Source organism: Phymastichus coffea, unplaced genomic scaffold, assembly GCF_024137745.1.
Source record: "Phymastichus coffea isolate CEN01 unplaced genomic scaffold, Cenicafe_Pcof_1.1 PCOF00078, whole genome shotgun sequence".
Lineage (NCBI taxonomy): Eukaryota > Metazoa > Arthropoda > Insecta > Hymenoptera > Eulophidae > Phymastichus > Phymastichus coffea.
This window is the reverse complement of record NW_026706889.1, coordinates 442,409-466,198: the sequence shown is the minus strand read 5'-3', so window position 1 is coordinate 466,198 and position 23,790 is coordinate 442,409. Positions and strand designations below refer to the sequence as shown.

At 45.9% G+C, this 23,790-nt stretch overlaps 2 protein-coding genes across 3 annotated transcripts in view; one reads left to right on the top strand and one right to left on the bottom strand.

Moving 5' to 3' along the window:
• The window catches only part of LOC131668469 (protein timeless homolog), a 78,153-nt gene that overhangs the window by 33,620 nt on the left and 20,743 nt on the right, over positions 1-23,790 (bottom strand). The window lies entirely within an intron of this gene.
• LOC131668470 (insulin-like growth factor-binding protein complex acid labile subunit) lies at positions 15,338-18,974 on the top strand. Its single transcript, XM_058942670.1, has one exon. It carries the CDS (start codon positions 15,737-15,739, stop codon positions 18,248-18,250), a length of 2,514 nt encoding a protein of 837 aa, XP_058798653.1. The 5' UTR covers positions 15,338-15,736; the 3' UTR covers positions 18,251-18,974.

Here is a 23,790-nt window from a genome sequence, read left to right as displayed (position 1 = left end):
TCGAGAGAGCCAAATTCGATCCAATATACCGCAGAGAGAAAGATCGCGAGGCCTTTTATATAGCAATATTAAATTTGTGCCTTCGAACGCTTGCTATACACGAAGCTGCACTTTATACGGGCTCTCTTTGCTTTTTACGACACACCAATGGTTACTGGCTTTGATGATTGCCAAAGCTAGCTCCATCACAATTCGATGTATTGCGCTTGGGCATTAGTTGAAGTGGGCGCATGGACGGTCGTAACCAAAGGAAACGCATCTAATCAGAGAGCGAGCGAGTCATTAAGATCGACTTACGGTCATTAGGCTGGAGGCGAACGACAGTCAGGATTGCATTGTCCAGGTGGGAGGCTCTCGATTTACCGGAGGACATGGGCTGCTGTAACTTGCCCCTCGTTTACTCGAACGTACGCGCGCGCGTGCTTCGCTGCATTATACTGGCGCTCCTGCTATTGCCGGCTGGCTTGCGTTTCATCATTTACAAGAGATTCTCTGCCCGCTGTCGAGATGACGACTGTTCGAAATTTTCATTTTGGCTGTCTTTCTTTCGATGCTAATTAGTATTTCAGTAGGAAACGATGAATAGCTCCTCCACTGCACACTACTAGAATATTTATTTAACGAATGTTTTACGGCAGAGCGAAGCGAACGTTTGCGTTAATTAAGCTAGAGAAAATCGTTTATTGCGCAGGCATACGTACGATATGACATATGCGCTTGCGACCAAAGGCAGAGCGCGCCGAATGAAAATTTAGAGGCAGTGAATAAAAGTTGCTCTTTTTGCTCGCTCGCTGGTGCTCTCGACAAAAAAGGGGAAATATTACAGAGGCCGAGATAGCGTCTCCGTCGCTATAAATTGCAAGCTAATAGACTGTCAATGATCCTCGCGTATTATTAGCGAGTTATCGCCCTCGCCTTCGCCTGTTCTTTCTCAATCGCCCTTTACAGCGTTTACGCGTGCAATCTGTCGATTTCGCATTCCACCAAGGCAATCGCTTGGAGATATCGCGAGCTCCCCATTCCAAATCTCATCCAATATGCAAGCGGCTCTCCAACAACCTTTCCTTTTTTCATGCTGATCTCAGCTTTTCCGCGGAGGGGATGATTTAATTACCCGACGAATGATAAGGCAACGAAAAAAGGAAGCTTGGCATTCTTCAAGCCTCGTGAATTTGGTAAAATCGATAGCGGAAAATCGTTTATGAAAGGGGGAGGGAGGGAGAGAGAGTACATTGAATCATTTCAGTCCTCATTATAGTCCAATCCCAAGCGAACTCTAACACTGCTTCTGCGAGCAATGATTTTCAATATAAAATTCAATCTCGCGAGGAAGTTCTGCCATCGTCTATATAGAATGTGAAGGAAGGGGCAGCAGCGGCGGTGCCGCCAATCGATCGACGTTATCGGCTTAACTAAAGCAAACTCCGATAAAACGGAATGAATCGAGCCGCGGCACTCTCTTTTCTCGCACTGGCGCTGGCGAATGTCGAGGGCGCAGAGAAGAAACCGGCTGCGCACATCCCGCGATCCCCTGTATAAACCCAAGACACTTCGTTCCAGCCATTCTCGCATAAAAACGTAGAAATGCTAAATTGCGAGGCATCTTCGCACGAGAATCGGGTTGTTCGATGGGATTCTCGGTCGGTCGGTCGGTAATAAAAGTGAAGCATCGGAAGAGAGAGAGAGAGAGAGAGAGAGAGAGAGAGAGAGAGAGAGAGAGAGAGAGAGAGAGAGAGAGAGAGAGCAAAGAAAATCCCGAGGAATTGGTTAGCAGTAGGTGCACCGGCGTGAAAGTTAGCGGGAAAAGACAAGGCTAAAGAGACTGCCAGAGGGATTTTTTCGGCTGGAGAAGGAAGGCTGGGAAACGCGGAGAGCCGAGCGGAAGTTACGATTTGCAATCTCTCGGGCGCAGCAGGCGCAGCAGGCGCGCATCCCTAACTGGGTCGAGTCGCTGAAACGTCTCAATCTTCTCGGCTGATCGCATTTCCCCTTTCATTGGCATTTCGCGCCGAAGCTTCCGCCAGCCAGCTCGCTAAAGCCTTTTGCGATCTTCTTTCTCGATCCCTCGGCGGCGTTGTTTATCGCGCTCCATATCGTCACGACGATGGATGCCGATGATCATGCGACAACACCTTGTCTCGACCAGTAAAACATTGACTAACCGGTTATTCACGTCGCGCACCCGGCCTCTTCCACGACCCACGAAACCGGCTATTCCGTATTAACTATTTCCATAAATACTTAATCGCTAACACTTGTATAACTCGGGCTGGAAACAGCTTGGTACGCAGCTCCCGTACCAAGCAAACAGCCATAACTCTCAGGCTACTCATTAAATCCATGACAGAGCAGCTGCGAACCAGTCGGCGTCAATTTGCAAACCCAGACATGAAAAGCCAAAGAAGGCGTTGGTCCGGTCGTTACAGGTCGTATGTCAGCGATAAACTCCAGCGGCCATTTCTTTCTCGCAGCGCGTTAGTTTTAGGTGGCGTATCTGCAGCATCGCCAAGTGTTACGGCGTGCCGCTGGCCGTTTATGCCGAGTAATTTCCTCGTCGAGTAAGGCTCGACCGGCAGTTTGCTTGCGCGACCAGTCCATTGTGCGCATTCATGCACACGCCGTGTGCTGCTGTCGGGAGGGCTGGTCAGCTTTGCTTGGCACCTGGAGAGTGACCGCTAACTGCGAGGCTGCCGATTATTCCCCGACGATTTTCCCTAAAGTGCTGCCCGGTATAGCTGCAGCGTACAACGCGACTCGGAGAATTTTCACGATTCCAGTATTGCAGTTGCAGTATTGCAGTTGCGCACCTCGAAGGGAGGGAGGGAGGCAGGCAAGCAGCAGCAGCAGTCTGATCGGCACTCAAGGCGAACGGAATGAAATTGCAGGCCAAGACACAGGCGGCTTAACGACTCGGCCAATCGTTACATTACGATGGTCACGTAGACGTGTACCTCCGGCCATTTAACGCCGCGAGAGCGAGGAGTTGGTCAGGCATCAAGCTTGCAGTTGCCAGCTGCCAAGCAAGCCAAGGCTCGGCTTACGTAGTCGGTCCAGCGCCGTTTCTTGCCAGAGCACGTCAATGTGCTCGAGAGCGCGGCCTGCGTTGCAAAATCTGAATATCGAGAAGATATTCCGATATGCCTCTCTCCGTCTCTTCGAGGTTCTTGTCCTTACGGCAAAATCAATGATTCGCCGATTTTGCGAAATTGGATTTTCAAGATTCGGCAAATAGATGTCCGCAAATCTTTATGCCAGAGAACGAGAACTCGGAGGAAAACTGGCTCCGAAAAGTAGCGTTGCATCTGACGCCGACGAGACTGGCATTGAGGATTGAATAAAAGCCACTCGTGAGCGCCGATAGAAATACACAGTGCTCGGTGAAAAGTAAAAATAAATCCATTTGGGCCGTGTGCCCTCGCGCGCTCGCATTCATATTCACTCCAAGGGTGTCTGTGTCAATGAATTATCAAGCAATGAATTACGGTGGCACGCTTTGAGAGAGTGCGAATAACAAGAGCCTTGGAAAGCAGCGTTGAAATATCAATATCACTTGTGTCAGCGATATTGATATTCGAGGCTCGAAGTGAAATGCGTTCGGAGGCTTGGACGATAACATTCGGCTGGTCACCGTAACTAACGAAGCGCAGCTACATTCCGTCAAAGAGAGAGGACAATCGCCGAGCCTGACAATCGTCGGTGCAAAACAGTGGGCTACCATTAAAGCTCTCGGCAACGCGAGCTCTAATCAGACGTCCACAGAGGCTCCCGCCCAAGCTTTTTCGGGAAGTGCGTCCGAAAGACACTCTTGCTGAGATTAGCGCTCCTGAAAAGAACCGTGCCTTTTTACATTGATGGCCCTAGCTAGACCAAAAGTCAACAATCTCCTTTTATATCGATCGCCGTCCGCTCAATTAGCTTAAGAGCAAAGTTCGCCATTTGCATTTTCGGACGTGCTCGTAAAACTTGAAGCGACTGCATAGGCGCCACCGCTGGGCCAAAGCTTAACTGCCTTTTCCAAAGTCCGGCTATCATTCTTAGCTTTCGCGCGGCAAAAGCCCTGAAATGGGTCAATTTCGCGAGCATTAATTTTGCTTTATATGCACTTCCGAGGAGGCTTTGAGCCTTGCGCGCTTTTGCTAATCAGTAATTTACAGGCGACACGCACGCCACGTACGGAGCCAAGAATCTTGTTCAACGACCGTCCTCATCGTCGTCGCCTGCCACTGTTGCTTTGCATCGCTCGAGAGTTCGATGGAAAAGTCAATCTGACCGAATGATGTCTGCCAAAAGCTCATCAGCTGTTATCCTTGTCCCCCATCGCGCCGTCATTGACATTCCTCTCATAGTGAGAGTCCCTTTAACGCACACAAAAAACTCATCATATCGCTAGGGAATCGGAGAGAAGGGTCCAAGCACCCAAGCATCCTGACTAGAGAAAGAGAAAATCTCGCTGTCGCAGACAAATGTCACGCGCACCACACGCGACTCTCTCTCTCTCTCTCTCTCTCTCTCACTGCCAAGAGACACGACAAATGTCTACGAAAGATAAATCTCTTTTTTGTGACAGGAGGCGGCTTTTCCGATCCCTGGTACCGGATAATCAAGTCGCCGAAAAATATCGACGTATACACGCATTGCAGGAAAAACGATTACTTGCTTTTCAATGGGAGGCAGAATTAATTATTTTCGTGTGGGTGTTATTCGCAGCCAAATTTCGAAAAAGATAGTTGAAAGAAAACATCAAAACAAAAGCTAAAGAACGGGACTACTCATCAACAAGTTGGCATTTCATTGAAGAGGAAGATACGAGGCCATTCTCGCAAGTTGATTGGCTGACGAACTAGTATTTTGCTCGCTTGATACCAACGCAAATATGACAATTTGACAAGAAAGAAGGCAACTTTTTATCGAGCCAATTAAACGAAATAATTGTCTTTTCGTACTTACAGCTGAATAACAAGGCCTCAAGGCTAGCAAGGCAACGAGCGTAGGGCTCTTCTATTCAATTACTCAGCATTAAAATACATCAAATGCCAGCTGAACAAAGGAAGGTCGAGCGAGAGATAGAGTGAATTGGATCAGGGAGTTACATCAGAAGATGCGAAGAAGGAAGGAAGGAAGGAAGGAAGGAAGGAAGCAAGCAAGCAAGCAAAGGTGTAGGAGTAAAGGGCTAGTTGTTGAAAAATGCAAACAAGTGATTTGAAAAGAGGCTACAGCGGCCTCGCTGAAAAACGGTTGGACGTATAAAATACTCGGGCGTTGGCGCAAGCGAGAGAAAGAGAAAGCTCATGTGCAGATCATAGAAACCGAGAGTGCGTGCTTCAACTCGATAACTCTTAATTTCATGTGCCCTTGCATTGCCGGAATACTTGCAATGCTCGAAAAAATATCTTGGCTTTCGGAAGTTGCGAGCAATACAATGCCAAATTAATTCTGGTGTGCTGTGCGTTAATATGCTTTCTATTGAGAGCTAAATATTACCAAATGCAGATGTCATCGTGTAAAGTTCTCATTGGTGTGTGCGACTGTAGTCGGCACGGGAGACAGCCTAATTTATTACGCTAATTAACCAAGATTTCCATATTATTTCTATATTAAATTGTCTCGATATTATTTTTAAATGGCGAGCGTAAGTCAGTTTGGAAACAGCATGGCGGTATTTGCACAAGTTTCATTAATATTTTTAAAAAAACGGGCATTCTTTCATAAGCGTCTTTCGGTTTCATGCTCGTTGCTTCAATACTGTAAAATCATTCTTAAAAATGAATAGAAATAACTACATTTAAAAACATTATCAGGGTGTTAGTTGCTGAAAATGATGCTTTAGTTCCTCTTTTTAACATTTTAACAGAAGCACGTTCACTTGAATATCATGTAATATTTATAGCTACTCAACGAAATCCTGGCGTGTAACAACCAGAATAAGCCCAACAAACAGGAACGCTATTATCGTCTGAAATATTATGAAAAAAGTAATGCCGACTATCACGATGGTCTGGTAGGCCATTCGCACGTATCTGCTAAGGCTCCTTTCTTCACGAACAAACATTAATTTTCAACCAGCAAGTAGCGTGAAATATAGAAATTCGTTCGTTTTGAATTTAGCAAGATCTACTACGTAGTAAATGTGCCAAACTTACAACAGAAAGTAAAGTGTTTGGCGAGTAAAATTACTTAGGAAATGTTAATAAGGTCCTTTTCAAAATGTCATTTTTTTATTCGTTAATGGGTTTTCAAATAATAATGAAATTTCATTGAACAGATTGAAGGATGAACGTGTCAACGATAATCTTGAACAGCCTGTCACATACTTCCGAACTTGTCAACAATATCATCGAGTAGAAAAGTTTTTGGTATTACCCACTAATAAGTACAGACGTTCTATGTGCTTGATGGCTGCGAACGTATTTTATTGCATACTGGAGATTACATCAGAAGATTGAGAAACAGTTCGAGCAGCACCCACCTGGTTGAGACATTTTTGGTAAATAATAAACACGGTTTTTGTAGAAAATGTCTCGCCTAAAAGTAGCATTTCAAGCTTGTTCACTCCATAGATCGACAGTAGAAGGAAAAAATGCAAGCATAAAAAATTTCATTCTTTCCCAAAAACGTAACATTAGTGATCGGTGAATAAAGGTAGTTGCAACCCCTTCCCTTATAAATTTTGTCTGGATCGGACCTTTTTTCAATCGAAGAGTTGTTCACCCTACGGATGTCAAATGACTCTCGAGACGTATGTCCTTACTCCCTTCTCTCCTTCCGCGATGCGTTTATATCTGTCGTCTTCGTCGTTGTGACTGGACTCGTGGTATACTACGATAAAAGCGATGAGAGAGAGAGAGAGAGAGAAAACGGCTTCAGCAAGCAATTTTATTCCTTATTCAGTTGTTGATTTATGTGGACGCTGACGCGGAAATATCCTTTTTTTAGTAGGAACGATTGTCGTTTTCTCGGAGTGATGATGATCGGCGTTAGCAATGCGAAAATATCCAATTGAATTTTTCATTTGGTTTACGAATTTTTTTTCGTGGTGCGTTAAATACAAGTGAAATGTAATAATGATTTCGTCACAAATATTGCTTTCAATACAGTTTACTTTATACGATAAAAAACAGGAGCGACCAAGTTATTTATATCTGTCATCATTTATTTACAGATCGGTTTTCACATGACGTTATGTTTAACCGAAATAAAAAACGTGACAAAAGTTGAAGTCACCGCGAGATGCATCCCTCAACGCAGAGCAGTAATTGGTATATTAGATAGAGAGAAGAACGGAGCTGCTGCAATCATCTAAATGAAAAATTGTTTGAATAAAATACGGTAGATTCGAACTGTCTTGTATTCTAGAGCGTGTTTACTTTCTCATTTTGCCAAAAGCTAAAAGGAGAAGGCTTCTTCGTGACTTTTCATTATTTCCGGCTCAATGATCAAACTGTCATTCATAAGCAAGGACCTCGTTGATAAAAAAGAAATATATATTGCGAAGCTTTTCTCAGGATGTAAAAAGTAAAAAAGTAAAAATGAGATGTAGATCGAGAAAAAAAATTGTGTGCCGAATGAATGTTTAGGGTGACGTAATTGGCATCGATAATGGTTATTTTGCTGCTGCGCAGCAGTTTCCTCCTTTGTTTGCCTATAGATTGTATATTGTGGCAAATATTGATCGGCCTATTAACTGATGAGCGAGACAAATATTTAGAGTTCACTCCTTGGCGGCACTGCAAAGATATTTGCGCACTAAATTTTGTCTATTCCTATTAGTATTTCAATAACATAACGCAAAACAAATTAAAAGTCATACTCTCGCTCTTTCTCGCTTGTGTAGATAGCAATGTATATTCATATTCGCACGGAAACAAAAAAAGGAGTCAGAGATAAAAATTTTTATTCGACAGCAGTCAATCAACGGTGCTACGAATAAAAAAAATAAACAATCTGGAAAATTCGTAAAACGTGGTATAGAGGAAAAAAACAATTGAATTTGTCGCGCGTAAAACATGAAATATTAAATGCATTCGTCGATTCATTTGAACTATTCTGCAGAGGCGATATAGCCGAATTCATACATCACTGCCGGCGGCTGTTGGAATTACCTGAACGTTCTCTCCCTCTCTCTCTCTCACTTTTTGTCCGACACCGTTATTTGGCGTGTTGCTTTTTTGTTCGACTTGCCTCGTGCATACGTACTTCTCACCTAGTGCTAGTAGTAGTGAATATATTCTTATTCTTGCGAAAAAGTCCCGAAAAATTCGTATTCACGGATCACTTTCTCAGAGAGAGGTAAAGGAAAAGTTTTCGCTGGAAGGGTTTGTTTCTTTTATCCTGAACTTTCTTAGAATGTGCATTTCGAAGGAAAGAGATTCTGATAAGACGGATTGAGATACCAAGCAAAAGCAGGGCGATTTACCCAAAAAAATGTGTCAAGAAGTATTTGCTTTTCGGCATGTTTACGTTATTCGAAAATTTTTACCAAATAGTCAAATCCTCTTGGGAATGTTTCTTCAGATATTTTTGTACAAAAAAGTTTGCTCTTGACACTGCTGCGCTTTCAAAAATCCTTTATTAAAAAGATGAAAAAAAAAACAAGATAATAAGAACTAGATATAAAATTTCAAAATGAAATTAGTTAGAACTATATTGACAATTTGAAAGAATATATATACATTTTCATTAGTCCTAAAAAAAGTCACTTGAATCCTCGTCAGCGCATCCCCCGCAAAAATGAACATCAACAAGATTTCTTTCTAATAACATAGGTGCACGAGCCAGACTATTCTTACTGAAGCGCATGTAGGCATGCAACTGTCAACTCGGATATAAAATTTTTCTCATTAAGCGAGCAAAAATGTGGAAAGTGAAGCCAGCAAGCTGCTCCATGAGGAGTAATGGATTCTGAATAAGACAATCCTGAATTCGAATGGTCTGTCGGAGTATGTGTCATGGCAATGAAAAAACATAAAATATATGATGTAGTGCGACATCCTTTGTATTCTTTCTTTCTAAATTTTAGTGTGATAGGGCTGAAATGATGCTCAAGTTTTGTTAAAAATCCGGTAAGGTTAGAGGAATTAAAGGAAATTCAATGAAACCTTAATTAAAACTTTCATCTATTTCAGTGTTTGCCATTCTCGGCTTTATAAAATATTTGAATTAGAAGAAGGCATAAGTAAAGATTTACAAACGCAGGAAAATCTTTATTATAATAAAACGTATGAAACCAAGAACACGTCTACGTTCTATACTTGCTTACACCTGAGAATAAAACAATCAGTATTTTATACTCGGAACCAAGTTATATATAAAGATAAGTAAGTTTTGTAAAAAAAGGAGCCAACTTTATTGAAAATTGAAAGGCTAAAAATAATAATGATTTGGATAGTTGTATGAATGTCGCAAAACTAATCCACTAACTAAAATAAATATACCATTGAAAAGTATATTTAACTAAATTTTCATTAATCACTGAATGAACGATCGTCGAACAATAGAAAGGGATAAAAAAAATGTAAAGCTTTTCAAGTAACTCGAACGCAACTTAACAGAGAAGAATAGGGTTACGGCGTGACTTTCTGCGACGGTAGACAATAACAATAGTCGACATTTAAAGTGCCTCTGAACCTCAAGTCTCTGTGCCCCATTCAATTAACAATTCCGTATGAATTCCCACCAGTTTAAAAAGAAAAAAGCCTCGTCTTGACTGGCGCTTCCTTCTTTCTTGTCCTTCTTTGGCCCGAGCTTGCCTTCGTCATCATCTTATACAGTGTACACGCGCGCATCCTTTTGGAATGGTCCTTTGTCTTCTCCACTATACTTGCTTTTTCCTCATCTCTTAAAGCTTCTAATCGCTCCCCTTTCGCCTTGAGCACTCCTCCCTTTCTTGTTTAGACTTTTAGCGCTCGCAGTTTGACTTTTGACCCTGCTACAACTCCAAGGTGTCGTCCTTCTTGTCGACTGACTTTGGCAGTGAGTTGTTGCAAATAGAGTCAATTTCGTGACTACCAAGTAAAAAAACTGCTAATCGTGAAAAGAGCAAGCGATCTATTAACGACGCGCGCAAGCAAAAGGCTAAGACTTTAGGCGGAGCGAGGAAAAACCAAGAGATGCGGTGAAACGATTAGTCAAGCGTCGTCTCGAGCGACCGAGCTGAACGCAGACATCTGCTGAAAGTCTCAGCCGACGACGACCACTCATAACTATTTGTAAGTCATTCTGACGTCGGTCTCTCAAATCCTTTTTGTCTGCTCTCCACTTCATCCCCTTTTCAACGACTCCCTCTTCTCTCGCGCGCCTCTTATCCTTTTTCTCTCGCGCACTTTCCTCGATCTTTCCAACTTGACGACATTAGCTTGTCCGCCCGTAGAGTGTGCCGCCGAGCATCAGCGCCGCGTTAGACTTCTCCGCCGTAATTACAAGCTCTCCTCCCTCCTCAAAAGTGACTCGGGAAAAAAAACGGAAGAGCACGAGGGCAACTTTCGATGGCCAGGAGTAACGAACGGAATAGCTTTGCTAGTCGCACATTACGAGGGGAGCGCGTTTTAGGTGCGCGGCTGCAGGTTTTCGCTTGGTTCACTGTAGCGAGAGAAGGCCTAATTGATTTTTCGCGATGTTTCTTTGTTGCGACCTTGCTTCAGTGGTAAACGCCATTTTTTCATGACGCCAACATGCATCTGTTGTGCCTTGAACTGATTCATTGAACGCGCTTCTTCCTTCACTGCACAATCACGTTACTGCGCTACCCACCTGCTTTACAAATAATCCCATGACTCGGTTATCTTTGAAAAACAGAGAAAACAATAAACGAGATATACACCAGCTGTAAATTCAGTATCTGGAACGTGTAAATAAAAGAAAGTCAGCGGCATAAGGATCATAAAAAAGAAGGGGCGAGGCGCTGTTGCGCGCAGCTTGGTATAGGTCGGTTTATCCGATGTGTACTCGGGCTCTGGGCTACGATGTTTGAATATTCAATAAAAATGTAAAAATCTGCCGAGGCTCGTGGAAATAAAGTGCGACGCGAGAAGAAGAACAAGAAGAGAAGCACGCTAAGGAAGAATAAAAGAGGACGAAGACGAAGCGTTAGTCGAGCGACATAGTTCGGCTCAGAATTTTCGCCGATACAAATGTAGAAAAGAGAAAGGAAAAGGAGTGGCTTTCAATGGGGTGTCAAGCTTTTCATTTTCGGTCGATACGGTCACTCGACTTGCTTAACTTGGCTAGACTTAGCCGGAGAAAACAAACTGCGGGATGAATATTGGTTTTAAAAACACAAGGCCTCTGAATGTAGCAAGATTAGAAATAAAAGTTGAGACCCCGTAGTTTGCGAAAACCCATTTCTCGATTTCGATTGACATGGCCTGCACAACTCAATTTGCAGTTGGAATAGAGCTCGTAAAGCTCGGCCAAAAAGAAAAAGACACCACTAAAGGATAAAATATTCCACAAGTGAGCCACTGAGCATCGTCAAACATACGTACGTAAAGCCGCAGTGGACGAAGCAACAAAGCTTTGGCCAAGACTACTGTCGCACCCGTTCAAAGGACATGCTCCCGCGTTTTACGACCTTCTTACTCGCCGTCGCCTCCACACTCTCTTATGGTGCTTCGCCTCCCACTACGACAATGAAACCCAAAAATAAAAAAAAATAAAAAAAAAACAGAAAAACGATATTTCATTTGAAAACATGGAAATACGCGAAATAAAGTGCAAAACTAGGATGAGTTGGAGAAGAAAAAAGGTGTTAAAACGTGAGCGTTGCAGCTCTCGAGGATTTGTAAGAATTAAGCTGTTAAACTTGGCTTGTTTGGTTTTACTCCTTTTCTACTTCCACTGCTCTCCGCAAGCTTCACTCATTTTCGACCGCAATTTGTTGGTGGGGCGCGAGCGTGGAAAGTTTTAAATCCAGATTACTTTGCTGCCACGGGAGAGAGCAAATATTTTTTCTCGGCTTTTCTTAGTTTGGCAAACTACGTGCATGCTTTTGATTATTGGCTATCGCTTTGGAAATGTAAATTAGGCGAAAAGGTTAATTAAGCGCTATCTGTCTGCAACAGACAAAGCATCTTTGAGATTTGGTGTCTTAGTCGAATAATGTAATTTAATTTTCAAGGTCACCGAAATTTCTGAATGTTGTTAAGTAAAATAAGAAAGCTAGCAGGAAAATGCGGGAAAAGGGGAGGTTTTCTACTAGGAAGGTGTATACGTAGCAAAGCCATAGAAACTGCTCACTCGGCGCGGTACTCTCAAGGGATAGCGAGCTCGCGAGTGCACTGATTAATGTACGAGTACCAACAGCTGACTGCACCTGCTACTGCTACTACCGAAAAGGCGCGAGCTATGTTTTTGCTCTCGGTTAATTGGCCGTGTATGTATATTTGCCGGCTTTTTAGTCGGTCTCGTGCACACGCATCAAACGACAGCCTATTTGCACGAGTCACGAAGACGCGTGGTTCGTTCGAGCACTTTTGCTCGCTGGCCAAACGCTGCGCGAGTAAGCTATTCCGACGTAAAGCCAGCCTCGAGTAAATGACGCGATTCAATTACAGCGAAAAAAGCAAGACAGAAAGAAAGCAAGAAGCGAGTAAATCCCACTGTCTGTCAGCGTTTCACTTAAACACTTTCCTGCCTAGTCGCAGAGCGCAACGTCAGGCAAAGCCCAGCTTTCTCTCTCATTCTGCCGCGACAACCAACAATGCTCCTCCCTCGCAGTGCGCTATGGCTCGTCCAATTAACATTTAGCCCCGCGACGACGACGACGACGACCAAGTGAAGCAGCGCACGTACTTAGAAAAGACGTCGACTGCACGCAGCGAATCAAAAGTTCCACGCGGCGGAGAGTCTTTGTGCGCCTCTCCCTCGCTCTAAAAGTAAGAATACCGAGTCAGTGGGGGGAGAGCTTACGTCCTTGCCCGCTCATTTTCCGCCGAACGATGGACTTGCACAGCCGAGGAAAGTCAGCCCTCGGGGGATAATTTTACTTTGGCGACTCGTCATATCGCGCCAGTTTCACAAATATTTCAACTTTCTTCCGTTCTTTCGCTTGCTTAATTGTTTATTGGCAAGGCCCATCACTGCCAAAAGTACGATAAAATATCGAAGCCTTGACATACCTGGAGTATAATATCGGTGCTTGCTACTCTCATTATCCTTGGGCAAACAACCAGCAAGTTTAATATTGCACTTGAAGCCTCGACGCGGCTTTCCAAAATCATATCCTCGACATATATACTTTTCGTATGTAGCATCTTGAAAAGTGCGCTTGAGCTCGTCTGTCCGGCGTACGTATAACGACGCAAGTAGGCCAACGTCTCTCGGCAAAGAAAAAGAAAAAGAAAAAGAAAAAGAAAAAGAAAAAGAAAAAGAAAAAGAAAATGAAAAAGAAAAAGAAAAAGAAAAAGAAAAAGAAGAAGAAAAAGAAAAAGAAAAAGAAAAAGGAAGAAAAGCTCGGAGAGATTTAAATCTTGCATTATCTCCCGCTTCAAGCGGACTCGGAAGTTTTCTATGTTAAGAGCGGATCTCGTATTATCCTCCAGACGATACACGCGGAGAAATCTATGGAGCGTCCGTGCGTTAGATTTTCCTAAAAATCTTTAAAATAATAACGAAAACAAGTATACGTTAGAAAGGTCTCTCTCACTCGTTTTACGCTCTACATCTCGCAGAAGAGTCTCTTCTCTCTCTTGCGCACTCACTTCCGACTGGTCATTCTAGCGTTATTGCTCCGGCTTGCCGCTCCCTCCCGCCTCTCTGCCACTCTTCTCGAGGAAACGTAACCAGGCGGGTCAACGATATCATTTCGTTGCTCTCTTCGAGCGAGTTAAGGCATATACATATTGTTCGCTTGTGCCTGCTGAAATTGGCATTGGCCCTCCGCGCAATCCGTTGTGCTTTCTTTTGATCTCTCGGCGCCGCTTCTTCCTTTATTGCTCGCTATGCACTAACAGAGTTATTTGAAACACGCGTGACTGGTCCGATGTATCAATTTATTGCCGTTCATCGAGAAAATATAATAAAAGCAGCGATCGGAGTTTGCACAAAGGAGAGCAGGGAGCACAAGATGCCGTTGAAAAAGCTGGAACATTACGAGTAAAGTTAACGTTACATTACCAGTGCCAAAGCTGGTGTCAACAATGTAGTCTTGAGAAAGACACTGACCGTTCGATTTTCGGCATTTTCTTGGCATCCAGTGGCATTTCTTGCGCGCACTCAAACACAACAAAAACCACAAGGTCGACAACGTCGACGTTCCGTATGCACGCTGACGATCCGCGAAAACGATAAAACATAGCTGACTCCTCGTCGTTCGGTTCAACGCGGCGCCCATTAAGCGGACAACGTTGAAAATGGCCCGTACGGGTGCGAGAACAAAGCGGCTGCTGGGCCATCAGCCGCCGAGAAGTTTCCATCAAGTTTTTTGCGTGCGCGCATTGCGACGTCAAGTCGTGGCACACGCTGAAATTCATAAGCTCGACATTTCCGGAAAATGAAATTAACTCTGCGAAAGGCAGCGCCAGTCGTAACACGAGGAAAGGTGCGCGCTGCCACAGGTATTCCGAGAGAAAGGCCGAAAAAACAGAGACGGTTTGCTGAGATAATACGCCGGCCGAAGTTGATATATAATTTTCCGACAGACCCCGCGAGCCACATCAGGAGGTCGATCCAATTTTCCAAGCGGAGAGAAACCAAGACTCCAGCCAGAGAGTGTTTCCTCTTGCTTATGGATTCATAACATTCGGCTGCCATGATAATGGACTTTCCGAGTACTGCCTGCAGATATCGCGATTTTCCATTGCACGAGTCCGCGAGGCCGGCGCTAGTATCGAGTGAACGGCGCGCAGGCACGCGCAGCCAAATGGATATGAAAAGAAGAGAAGAGTGGTGTGCTTTAATTACGTCGAGGAAAATCCGCGTGAAAGCCGTGCCGCTCGCGAGCAAGCGCGGAAAGCCGATTTGAGACGAGCGCGCCAAGCTCATCGCTCCTCCTCGCTGATTGATTCGCCGGGCAAAAGGGCGCACCTGACCGCTGGCGCCAACTACGCGCTCCATTTTTTCACGGTCCCTTGCCGAGTTAGTCCGCAAGATGAAAAAGGCGACCGCGAAAAAGCCGAGTTAGCGCGCAGCCCGTAAAAAGAATCAAAGTGCAAAAACGAAGAGTCGAGTGTGCAGCCCGACAAAGGAGGAAGAGGCCGCTGGAGCAGCGGCGCGTGCGCCCTCGGCGAGGCGGCAGAGTCTGCGGCCACGCCGAGGGGTGAAGGGGTGGCGGCGGCAACCCCTCCGCGAGCGCGGGGAGAAGCTCCCGGGGACGCAGCGCGCAGAGAGACGGCGCTGCCTTGAACGCGCGGAGCGCAGCGGGGCAGCCTCGCGCGCGCACCGCACGGCGCACGGCGCACGGCGCAGTGTCGCTCGGTCGCTCCCGCGAGCCAGTCGCCTGGCGCCAGTCGTCGGTCGTCGGTCGTCGGTCGTCGGTCGTCGGTCGTCGGTCGCCAGTCGCCAGTCGCCAGTCGCCAGTCGCCAGTCGCCAGTCGCCCGTCGCCCGTCGCCAGTCGCCAGTCGCCAGTCGCCAGTCGCCAGTCGCCAGTCGCCAGTGGTCAGTGGCAAGCGGCAATCGCCAGTGGGCACCCGCGCTCTCCCGGGTCGCGCCCCGCGGGCAACGAGGAGGCCAGGGCCGCGCGCCCGAGATGACTTGACGGCGGACGGGGCTCGCGCAGACGGACCGCAAAAGCAGTGGGCAAGGATGGGGCGCCGCGGCAGGCTGCTGTTCCTGGTCGCGGCGGCGGTGCTGCTGCTGGCGCTCGCGCCGCTCGGCGACTCGGCCTGCCCGAGCCGCTGCCGCTGCCGCGACGAGCTCGCGCTCGTCGAGTGCAGCGCCCGCGTACCCGAGGCCGCTTGGCTCGACGGCCAGCCGGCTGTCCGCCGGCTCTGGCTGGACCGCATCCAGCTGCCGCTGCTGGAGGCGCACGCGCGCGACCCCGTCGCCTCGCGCTTCTACCGGCGGCAGCTCGAGGGCCTCAGCCTCACGAGGTGCGCTTGGCCGGCCAACGAGAGCCTCGCGCTCGAGCTGCTGGCCAAGTTCGTCTCGCGCCTGGCGAACCTCAGGCAGCTGAACGTGTCGCGCAACGCTCTCGGCACCGTCGACTGGTGTCGCGACGTCGACGGGCCGAACATCACGGCCTTCAACGCCAGCCACAACGAGATATCGCGAGTGGCTCGCGACGCGTTCCGCGGCATGGCCCAGCTCACCGAGCTCGTGCTCGCGAGCAACCCGCTGACCCATCTCCCCGCGGCGCTGAGGCACCTCCGCAACTTGCGCTCGCTCGACTTGTCCGACAACAGGATCTACAAGCTCGACTCGACGCTCGGCGACATGCCCGAGCTGCGTCGGCTCAACTTGGCCGGCAACAAAATCAGCTTCTTGCACGGCGAGTACTTCCGTGACGCACGGAGCCTCGTCGAGCTCGACATCTCCAGAAACGCCTTCCAGTTCATCCAGGCCGAGAGCTTGCAGCCCTTCACGAGTCTGTCGGTGCTGAATCTGTCGGAGAATCGGTTGATCGAGCGCGACCTCTCGTTGCTGCTGGACTCGCTGAGGCGCTTGGAAGTCGTGGACGCGTCCAGGATCGGCCTGTGGCGCGTGCCGGCAACTCTCACGCGGTCCGTCAAGCTCATGAGGCTCGTCGGCAACCAGCTGACCGCCATCAACAGCGGCGACTTCGACAGCTACCCGCTGCTCGAGTTCCTGGACATGTCGGGCAACAAGCTCATCGCGATCGAGGACGACGCGCTGGGGCGCCTCGACGACCTCGAGCAACTGAACCTCTACGGCAACATACTGTCGAGCGTGCCCAAGAGTTTGCCGAGGAACCTCAGGATCTTGGATTTGCGCCAGAACGCCATCGCCGCGGTAAATGCCAACGACCTGCGTGGACTGAGCAAGCTGCGGAGACTGGATTTGAGCGGCAACGTGCTGGGCAGCATCGAGAACGGCGCCCTCCGCCATCTGACGGCGCTGCACGAGCTCGACGTCTCCGACAATCCCATCAAACGCCTGACGTCCGACGCGCTCGCCGGCCCGCAAGTGCTCTGGCGGCTTCGCCTGGCCGGCCTCACGGAATTCAAGCTCGACGAGAATCAAAATCGAGACGCCGCTTTCCCCTACTCGCAGCCGGAGCACCTGCTCCAGCTCGACCTCTCGCGCTCCTCTTCCCTGGCTGCTCTATTTTTAGCCGACAACGCCACGCTTTCGGCTTGCAAGCAGCTGCGAAGGCTAGATCTCTCCGGTACGAACATCGGCTCGGTGAGGGCCGACCTCCGTTACGTTCTACCGGAACTGGACACGATCGTTCTACTGGGCAACGAGTTCGACTGCGCCGCGTGGACCGAGCGATTCGTGCGGTGCCGCGACCACGAGTTCATCGAGTTTCTGGCGGAAGGAGCCGAGCAAGCGGCCTCGCCGACCAAGCCAATGCTCCGAGTCTCCGCTGCGACGACACCTTTCAAGCAACGAGCGACCACGCTCCACTCGCTTCGGACTTCGGATTTCAAGAGTCAAATGCCAAAGCAATTCGACATGCTGGTCAAACCTACGGCAACGCCGCCGACGACGGACTTGTTGGCGAGCACCATCGGCAGCACGCGAACAGCGCCCACGGAAATGCAAACTTTGGAGGGCGAGAACGCGACGCCGTCGACGGCAACGTCGGCACATTCCGTCGAGGAGCGCCCAGACTGGCACACACCTGGTCGGTCCATAGTTGTAAATAAGAAACTGCTGAAGAAAACGACACCTGTGGAGGACAATCAAAACAGTCAGACGACAACGAGGTTGCCGTCGACTGGTCAAAGGAAGCTGGCCGCAACTATGAGAACTTGGACCGAGGAAGGTATGATTGGCGAAGATCAGCCGGCGATAATCAATTTGGAAAACGACGGCATTACGACCACGACCTACGACGAGCATTTCAGATCCTCGAACCATATCTTTTCCGAGTTCTCACGCTCGAAAGTTCTGCTGGCGAACGACGAGGAACAAGTAAGTGCCGAGGAGTTGATCAACGATCGAAGCCAACGCGGCTCGGAATTCTTCAGTAGTGGCACCCATCCAGGAATGCTGATACTCGTTGGCGCGGTGATCGGAGCTGCTGCGGCATTGACCGTCGTTTTGTCGAGACGGGCCACAGCGAAAGGTCGCGAGCAATACCATCGCCAGGAAAACATCGCGCTCACACCAACCACCGAACAACGCTGGTGAATCTGTATCATTATGCCCTCATTGTATAGCAAACTTTTCTCTTAGTGACTTCTTACACGTTGTGACAATAAAATGTTTGAGGGACATTTGCGAACGTTTTTGTAAAAAAATCAATAAAATAAAATACGTTGATTAAAAAAATGAAAGTCGAAGTTATGCTTAGAGTGAGAGTTTTCGAAATAAGCCAAAAGATGTTGTAGGCAAAGGTGGCAAAAAGACTAGATATTATCTTTCGTAAGATACAAAAACAAACAAACAAAAAATCCAGTGTCAAAGTAATATTACAATAATAAATAATGTATCGAAGCCACACGCGGATGTATAATTGAGTAAAATCCTTCCTTTTTATTCGATATACTCTGACAACGTACAAGTATTACAATGATTTTATTTTATATATATATATGTGTGTGCGTGTGCGTGTGTATCGGTGTGTGTCTATGTGTGTCTGCGCGCGCGTGTATGTGTGTGTGTGCGTGTGTATGTAATAAACTTGTACTTGTAGATATGTGGCATACTACACTGCGTGTGTTAACAATTTCTTTGGTAGTTTAGTTTGAGATATTGTAGTTTTCTTAAATGCTCGCCAAACTTGTGCACGAGTAGTTTCCCTTTTCGTTTTTGCTTTCATCGGGTATCAGTTTTCTCAATAACGTACATAAGAATACCATATAATATATTTGTTAAATGAATACATACTATTTTGAAAAATAAACTTAATTAAAACAAGCGTTTGCTATGTAAATTATTTGGCATATTTACCCATTTCTCATTATCATTGATTTTACTATAGATATAAGTGGACAATCTGCTATTCAAACCAACAAATATAAGTTGCACTTAGATTCGTAAATTTTTCTTTCTGCAGCAGTCAACAAACTTATATAAAGGTATTCGTATCTTATGAATGGTAACATTGTTTTTTTTTCTCAAGTAAGTCTCGAGTGGTGAATTCTCTTTGTACTGTCTGGGATTCAAGATACATAATACAAAGTAATCACGTCAGAGCTACCATACGTAGTGCTTCTTCATGAATATTAATTGTTGGAACGGGATCAGCAAGGTGGAGCAGCATCTCAAAGTATGTGGGATCACCGATGAATCGACATCGCTGACCTGGTACTAGTTGTTTTCTCGTATTTAGTGCCTTTCTAACCACAAGAAGATATTCCACACGGAATGCTGAGACTTGAAAGATTGAAAGCCGTATAAATCTTGGATGATAGAGTACAAGCATCGCGACGGCTACGCTTGTATGTAAAAAAGCACTGCAATATGCGATAAATGGCACTTTATTTTTGAGGCTTTAAGAGCACTTACATTGTTGAGACTTTGCTAAAAGTTTATTTGTTTATTCGTGTGTAATGTGTGCATTTCTAGAATTTTTTATAGTCTTGAGTGCGAAAGAGAAAATTTAATACATTTAATACATGATCGGTGATAGAATAATGAACATGTCCGACTAAAGCACGACTCACGCTACTTATTCAGACTTGGAGTCTAGAAAATAAAAGCGACGTCTTTGTAGCGAACATTCACGGGGACCGTGAATGTACAGCACTCTTATGCACAAGAGTTCAAAGTCTGATTGGCATGAATTAACATGAACAAGTCAATCTGATACTGCTGCTAGTATACTCGCAAAGTTTTATTTAAAAGTGTTTAACGCGCTTAAGCATTTGTCTATAGCAGCGTCCAAGGGGCCACGCGAAATCGCTGTGAAAGTTTAACAAGGTCAGGAATATCGAGATGATCGATCGCTACTCCCTTTTTGCATAGAAAAAATGAGATGCTTGGCGTTGTTAGTCTGAGTCTTTTTTTCCCTCTTGTCTACAAGGTAAGTATCTCCGCTCAAAGGCACTGCTTGCGAATAACGTCGAAATTCAGCTGAATGGAGCTTGTTTCTCATCTTCTTGCCGTATATATATTTTATTTATTTATTTTTTTTAAGGAAATTGAGCTGTAAATGAAGCGAATGCGATGAATATTTCGTTTTGCTTTTACGATTTAACGGAGAATTCGTTTTCATCTCGTTTGACGTAGACTTCAAAAGGATTTGAAAGTAAATGAAAGTTCTCCAATCACGCCAATATCCCGCTGAAAAGTCTGATATTCGCGAAGGATGCGATCCATCTTTGTTAGGTTCTCGAAAAAAGACGATTACACATACAAGTATTATCGTTGCATAGTGTCATTGTAAAAGCAAATACAACACCTGCTAAAAGGTATGACTATATAAGATCGCGCGTATCTTTCGGTTGCTTTGCCTTTCTTTCGGAGCTCTCGCGGGCGCGGCAGATAAGAATAAACCCGATTCGGCAAAAGGCACCCAAGGATAATTCAATCAAGAAAAGCATTAAAGGCTCTGCTTATCGGCTGGTCGCCGAAATTCACAGTTAGCCGAGCTACTCTCCCCAACATCGATTTGCATAAAAAGTACGTCTGCGCGTCTATGCGTCTGCGCATCCGTGAAAACTAGCCTGCATAAATGATAATTAGTTATCGAGCCTACTGGTTGCTAGCTCAGACTCTCTTCGGCACGTAGTAGTAGAACCTTTCATTCTCGTGTACTGACTTCTTTTCGAGCAACCTACCTTAATCGGCAATCTTTAGCCGAGAAGCATTCTATCAATGTTTGCAAATTTTAATCAACTTCACCGTGCTCGGGCTTTTTACTTTGAGCAGGCGAAGACGGAACCAACTTTAGGTTGGCTTGCTCCGCGTGCTTAAAGCATCGATGATAAATGTACGCCCAAACAATTATGTTGAAAGCGTGAGCGTCGGTATATTGAATGAGCAGTGATTCGACGACGTTCTACGTATTCCGAATGTATCTACGAAAACCCCATTCGACGCTTCAATCTTGCAATATGACGCAGTCAAGGCAGTTACTTGAGCGTCTGCAGCTCGTACTGACGCGACACAAAGCCAACTATATTTCCAATGAAACGAGCTGCAATTTCAGGTCAAGTGCAATAATTAGCCAGCGAAAGCTTTCTTCGGGCGGAGAGATGAAGTCAGCAGCCAGACGATTCACCGTAGGCAGGCTGCAAAATTTCCCATTTATACCAACTAAGTACTTGGAAGACGCAAGCCTACGGAGAAGGAGAAAGAACCTCACCTGTTGAAAAAAGAAAAGGAGAGGCACAACAAAAACTCTGGAAATCCTTGTCCTTCTTCTCACGAGAGAGCTGTGAGTGTAATTACGAAGCGTCTTGCCAGAAGGGAACGACGTTTTACGCGCTCTCCCGCCTGCGTCTGATGCAATATGAACGATATGCCGTCTGCGCGCACTACTCTCCCTCTCGCCGATCCGGCGTACAAGACGCAAGTGGCATTTACATATCTATGTTATTCAGCCGGGACTGCTATTCAATTTCCGCGAGCGAGTCGTCAATGCAGCAGTTCTCTGCCTCCTTCTCGTTACCTCCTAGTAATAAGGTGCCCAAGCCAACGCGCTGCCCTTCACTGCGGTTTTTAACCGGCGATCCTCGCGCAAGATGCCGCAACCTTGCTGAAACTTGTGCGAATTTCATTTCAGATTTTATCGTGAGTTTCTTACTTTCCATTTTTTCAGATCACCAACAAGCCAAGCTTCTAACGAGTTTTTGCCATAGCTTTCCTCACTTTTCGACTACCTATTTATTTATGAAATTACCGGCTGCACTTACAGTGGAGACCTCAATCACGGAAACTTTCGAGAGCAAATTTCTACAATACATTTCCACAATAAATTTTTAATAAATCTCCAAGTAGTACAGCTACAGATTTATCAGACCTGTCTACCTTTTAAATTTATCAATAACGGTTTTGCTAAAGAACGGACATTTTTCCAATTTTTAGAGGAACGTTGTTACGTACTTTATGTCAAAAAAGCTGCCCTTTAGCAAAATAAACTCAAAGGAAAATCCACAAAAACACAAAAAACAAAAAGTGTTCTTTGAAATTCTTTGAAAAGTCCTTTACTGATCCAATACCCAACACTCAAAGGCCCGTTGCAAAAAAGTGCAGTCAAAACCACCTTGTCAAAGTAATATGTATTTGAAAATAGATTTTCTAATTTTCAGCTTTAATGCATCCTGATTACAACGTCACATAGACGAGTGCACACACGTCGTCGTTGTGAAAGAGAGGATCGATCGGATCAGGCAGGTGCGTATAGTATCGTCGCTTGCCCCATGCACGCACAAAGAGGAAGAAACTTGCTCGATTTCATGGGATTTACACTTCAATCATAACTTTATTAACGAGCGCCGTTGTGTCAGCGACTACGACGATGTTCCCTCAGCTTAATAACGCCTCGTTGGGTGCCATTGCACTCGACGCTGGTGCGTCCGTTGCTCCCTCAATCTTTTTTCTCTTCCCTCTGCAGCCTGATACGTGGCTTGTTTAGGAGCGTCTCTCTCTCTCTCTCTCTCTCTTCAGTAGGGGACAGTATAAGGCGCGATACAGGCTTTACGCGCAAGAGGCTTTGTGTGCTACGGCTAATTTTGGGACGAGGGTCGATGTGCAGTTTTTTTCTCAACTATTATTTACCAAAACTTGATTGTGACGGTTGGCAACGGAAAAAATTGGCTAATTAAAACGAACATGTTTACATTACAGTCAGCAGGGTTATAAAACTTAAAAATCGGATTTTGAGTCCAAAAGCAATATTCCTTTGTGAAAAGAAAAAATACCAAGAAAAAAAAACCCAGGCGAGGTGATAGAACTTGAACGCGCTCCTTTCCATCAAAAAGTCCCGCTGTCTAATTCTTGAACAGAAAAAAGAGCTCGACGTATTACGAAACCGCGATGAAAAAAAAATATTTATCGGACTACTACTCGATATTAAATTGTGTATAAATAGATGTCGAAGTTGTCCGTTGAAATTCTTCTCATATTTGCATGGACACCCGTTTGAAAGGAGATTTCGTTCGGAAAAATGTGATTGGCGGTAAAGTCAATCGTTCGCTCTCGGACCCAATGGAAAACTCAAGATCTCAAAATTGTCTCCGCTTCTAATTATTGATTTGATAGACATTTAAAGGGTATGGCTTTCCATTATGCTTTGTTTCATTTTGAGTTGCACCGATAAGCCGCTACATTAAGAACTTTGGAAACGATCTCCGAAATCGAATACGAGATTGTCATGAGATGACATAACATAACGAGTAATGATCGTCAGGCGGAGACTTGTCAAATTGACAAAGAATTGCCAAATAAAAGTTGTAAAATAAAGCCTTTAAAAGAATATTTGGTAAATGTCTCTGTCTCGCGTGCAGAGCTGTAACGTAGCGGCGGTGGCGCATCTCGCATCTCGCATCTCTGCTCGCAAACGCACGGAGTGAGAGGGTTAGGTCGGCGTCGTCTCGAGTTAACGTGGCGCGGCGGAGGCTCGACTTGGCGCGCGCTTCTGCACAGGGATCATAAAGAGAGTAAGGTCGTCCTCGAGTGTCCGACTAATGACGCTCGTTTCCACTTGGCGTGTCGTGCGCCTTGGTGTTTTTTGCAGCAAGAGCTCGGCCTGAATTACCTGGCGCTGAGCTTTCTTTGCCGCG

Excerpts from the sequence above, each read along its gene's own strand:
- LOC131668470 (XM_058942670.1), top strand. The coding sequence starts at position 15,737 with ATGGGGCGCCGCGGCAGGCTGCTGTTCCTGGTCGCGGCGGCGGTGCTG.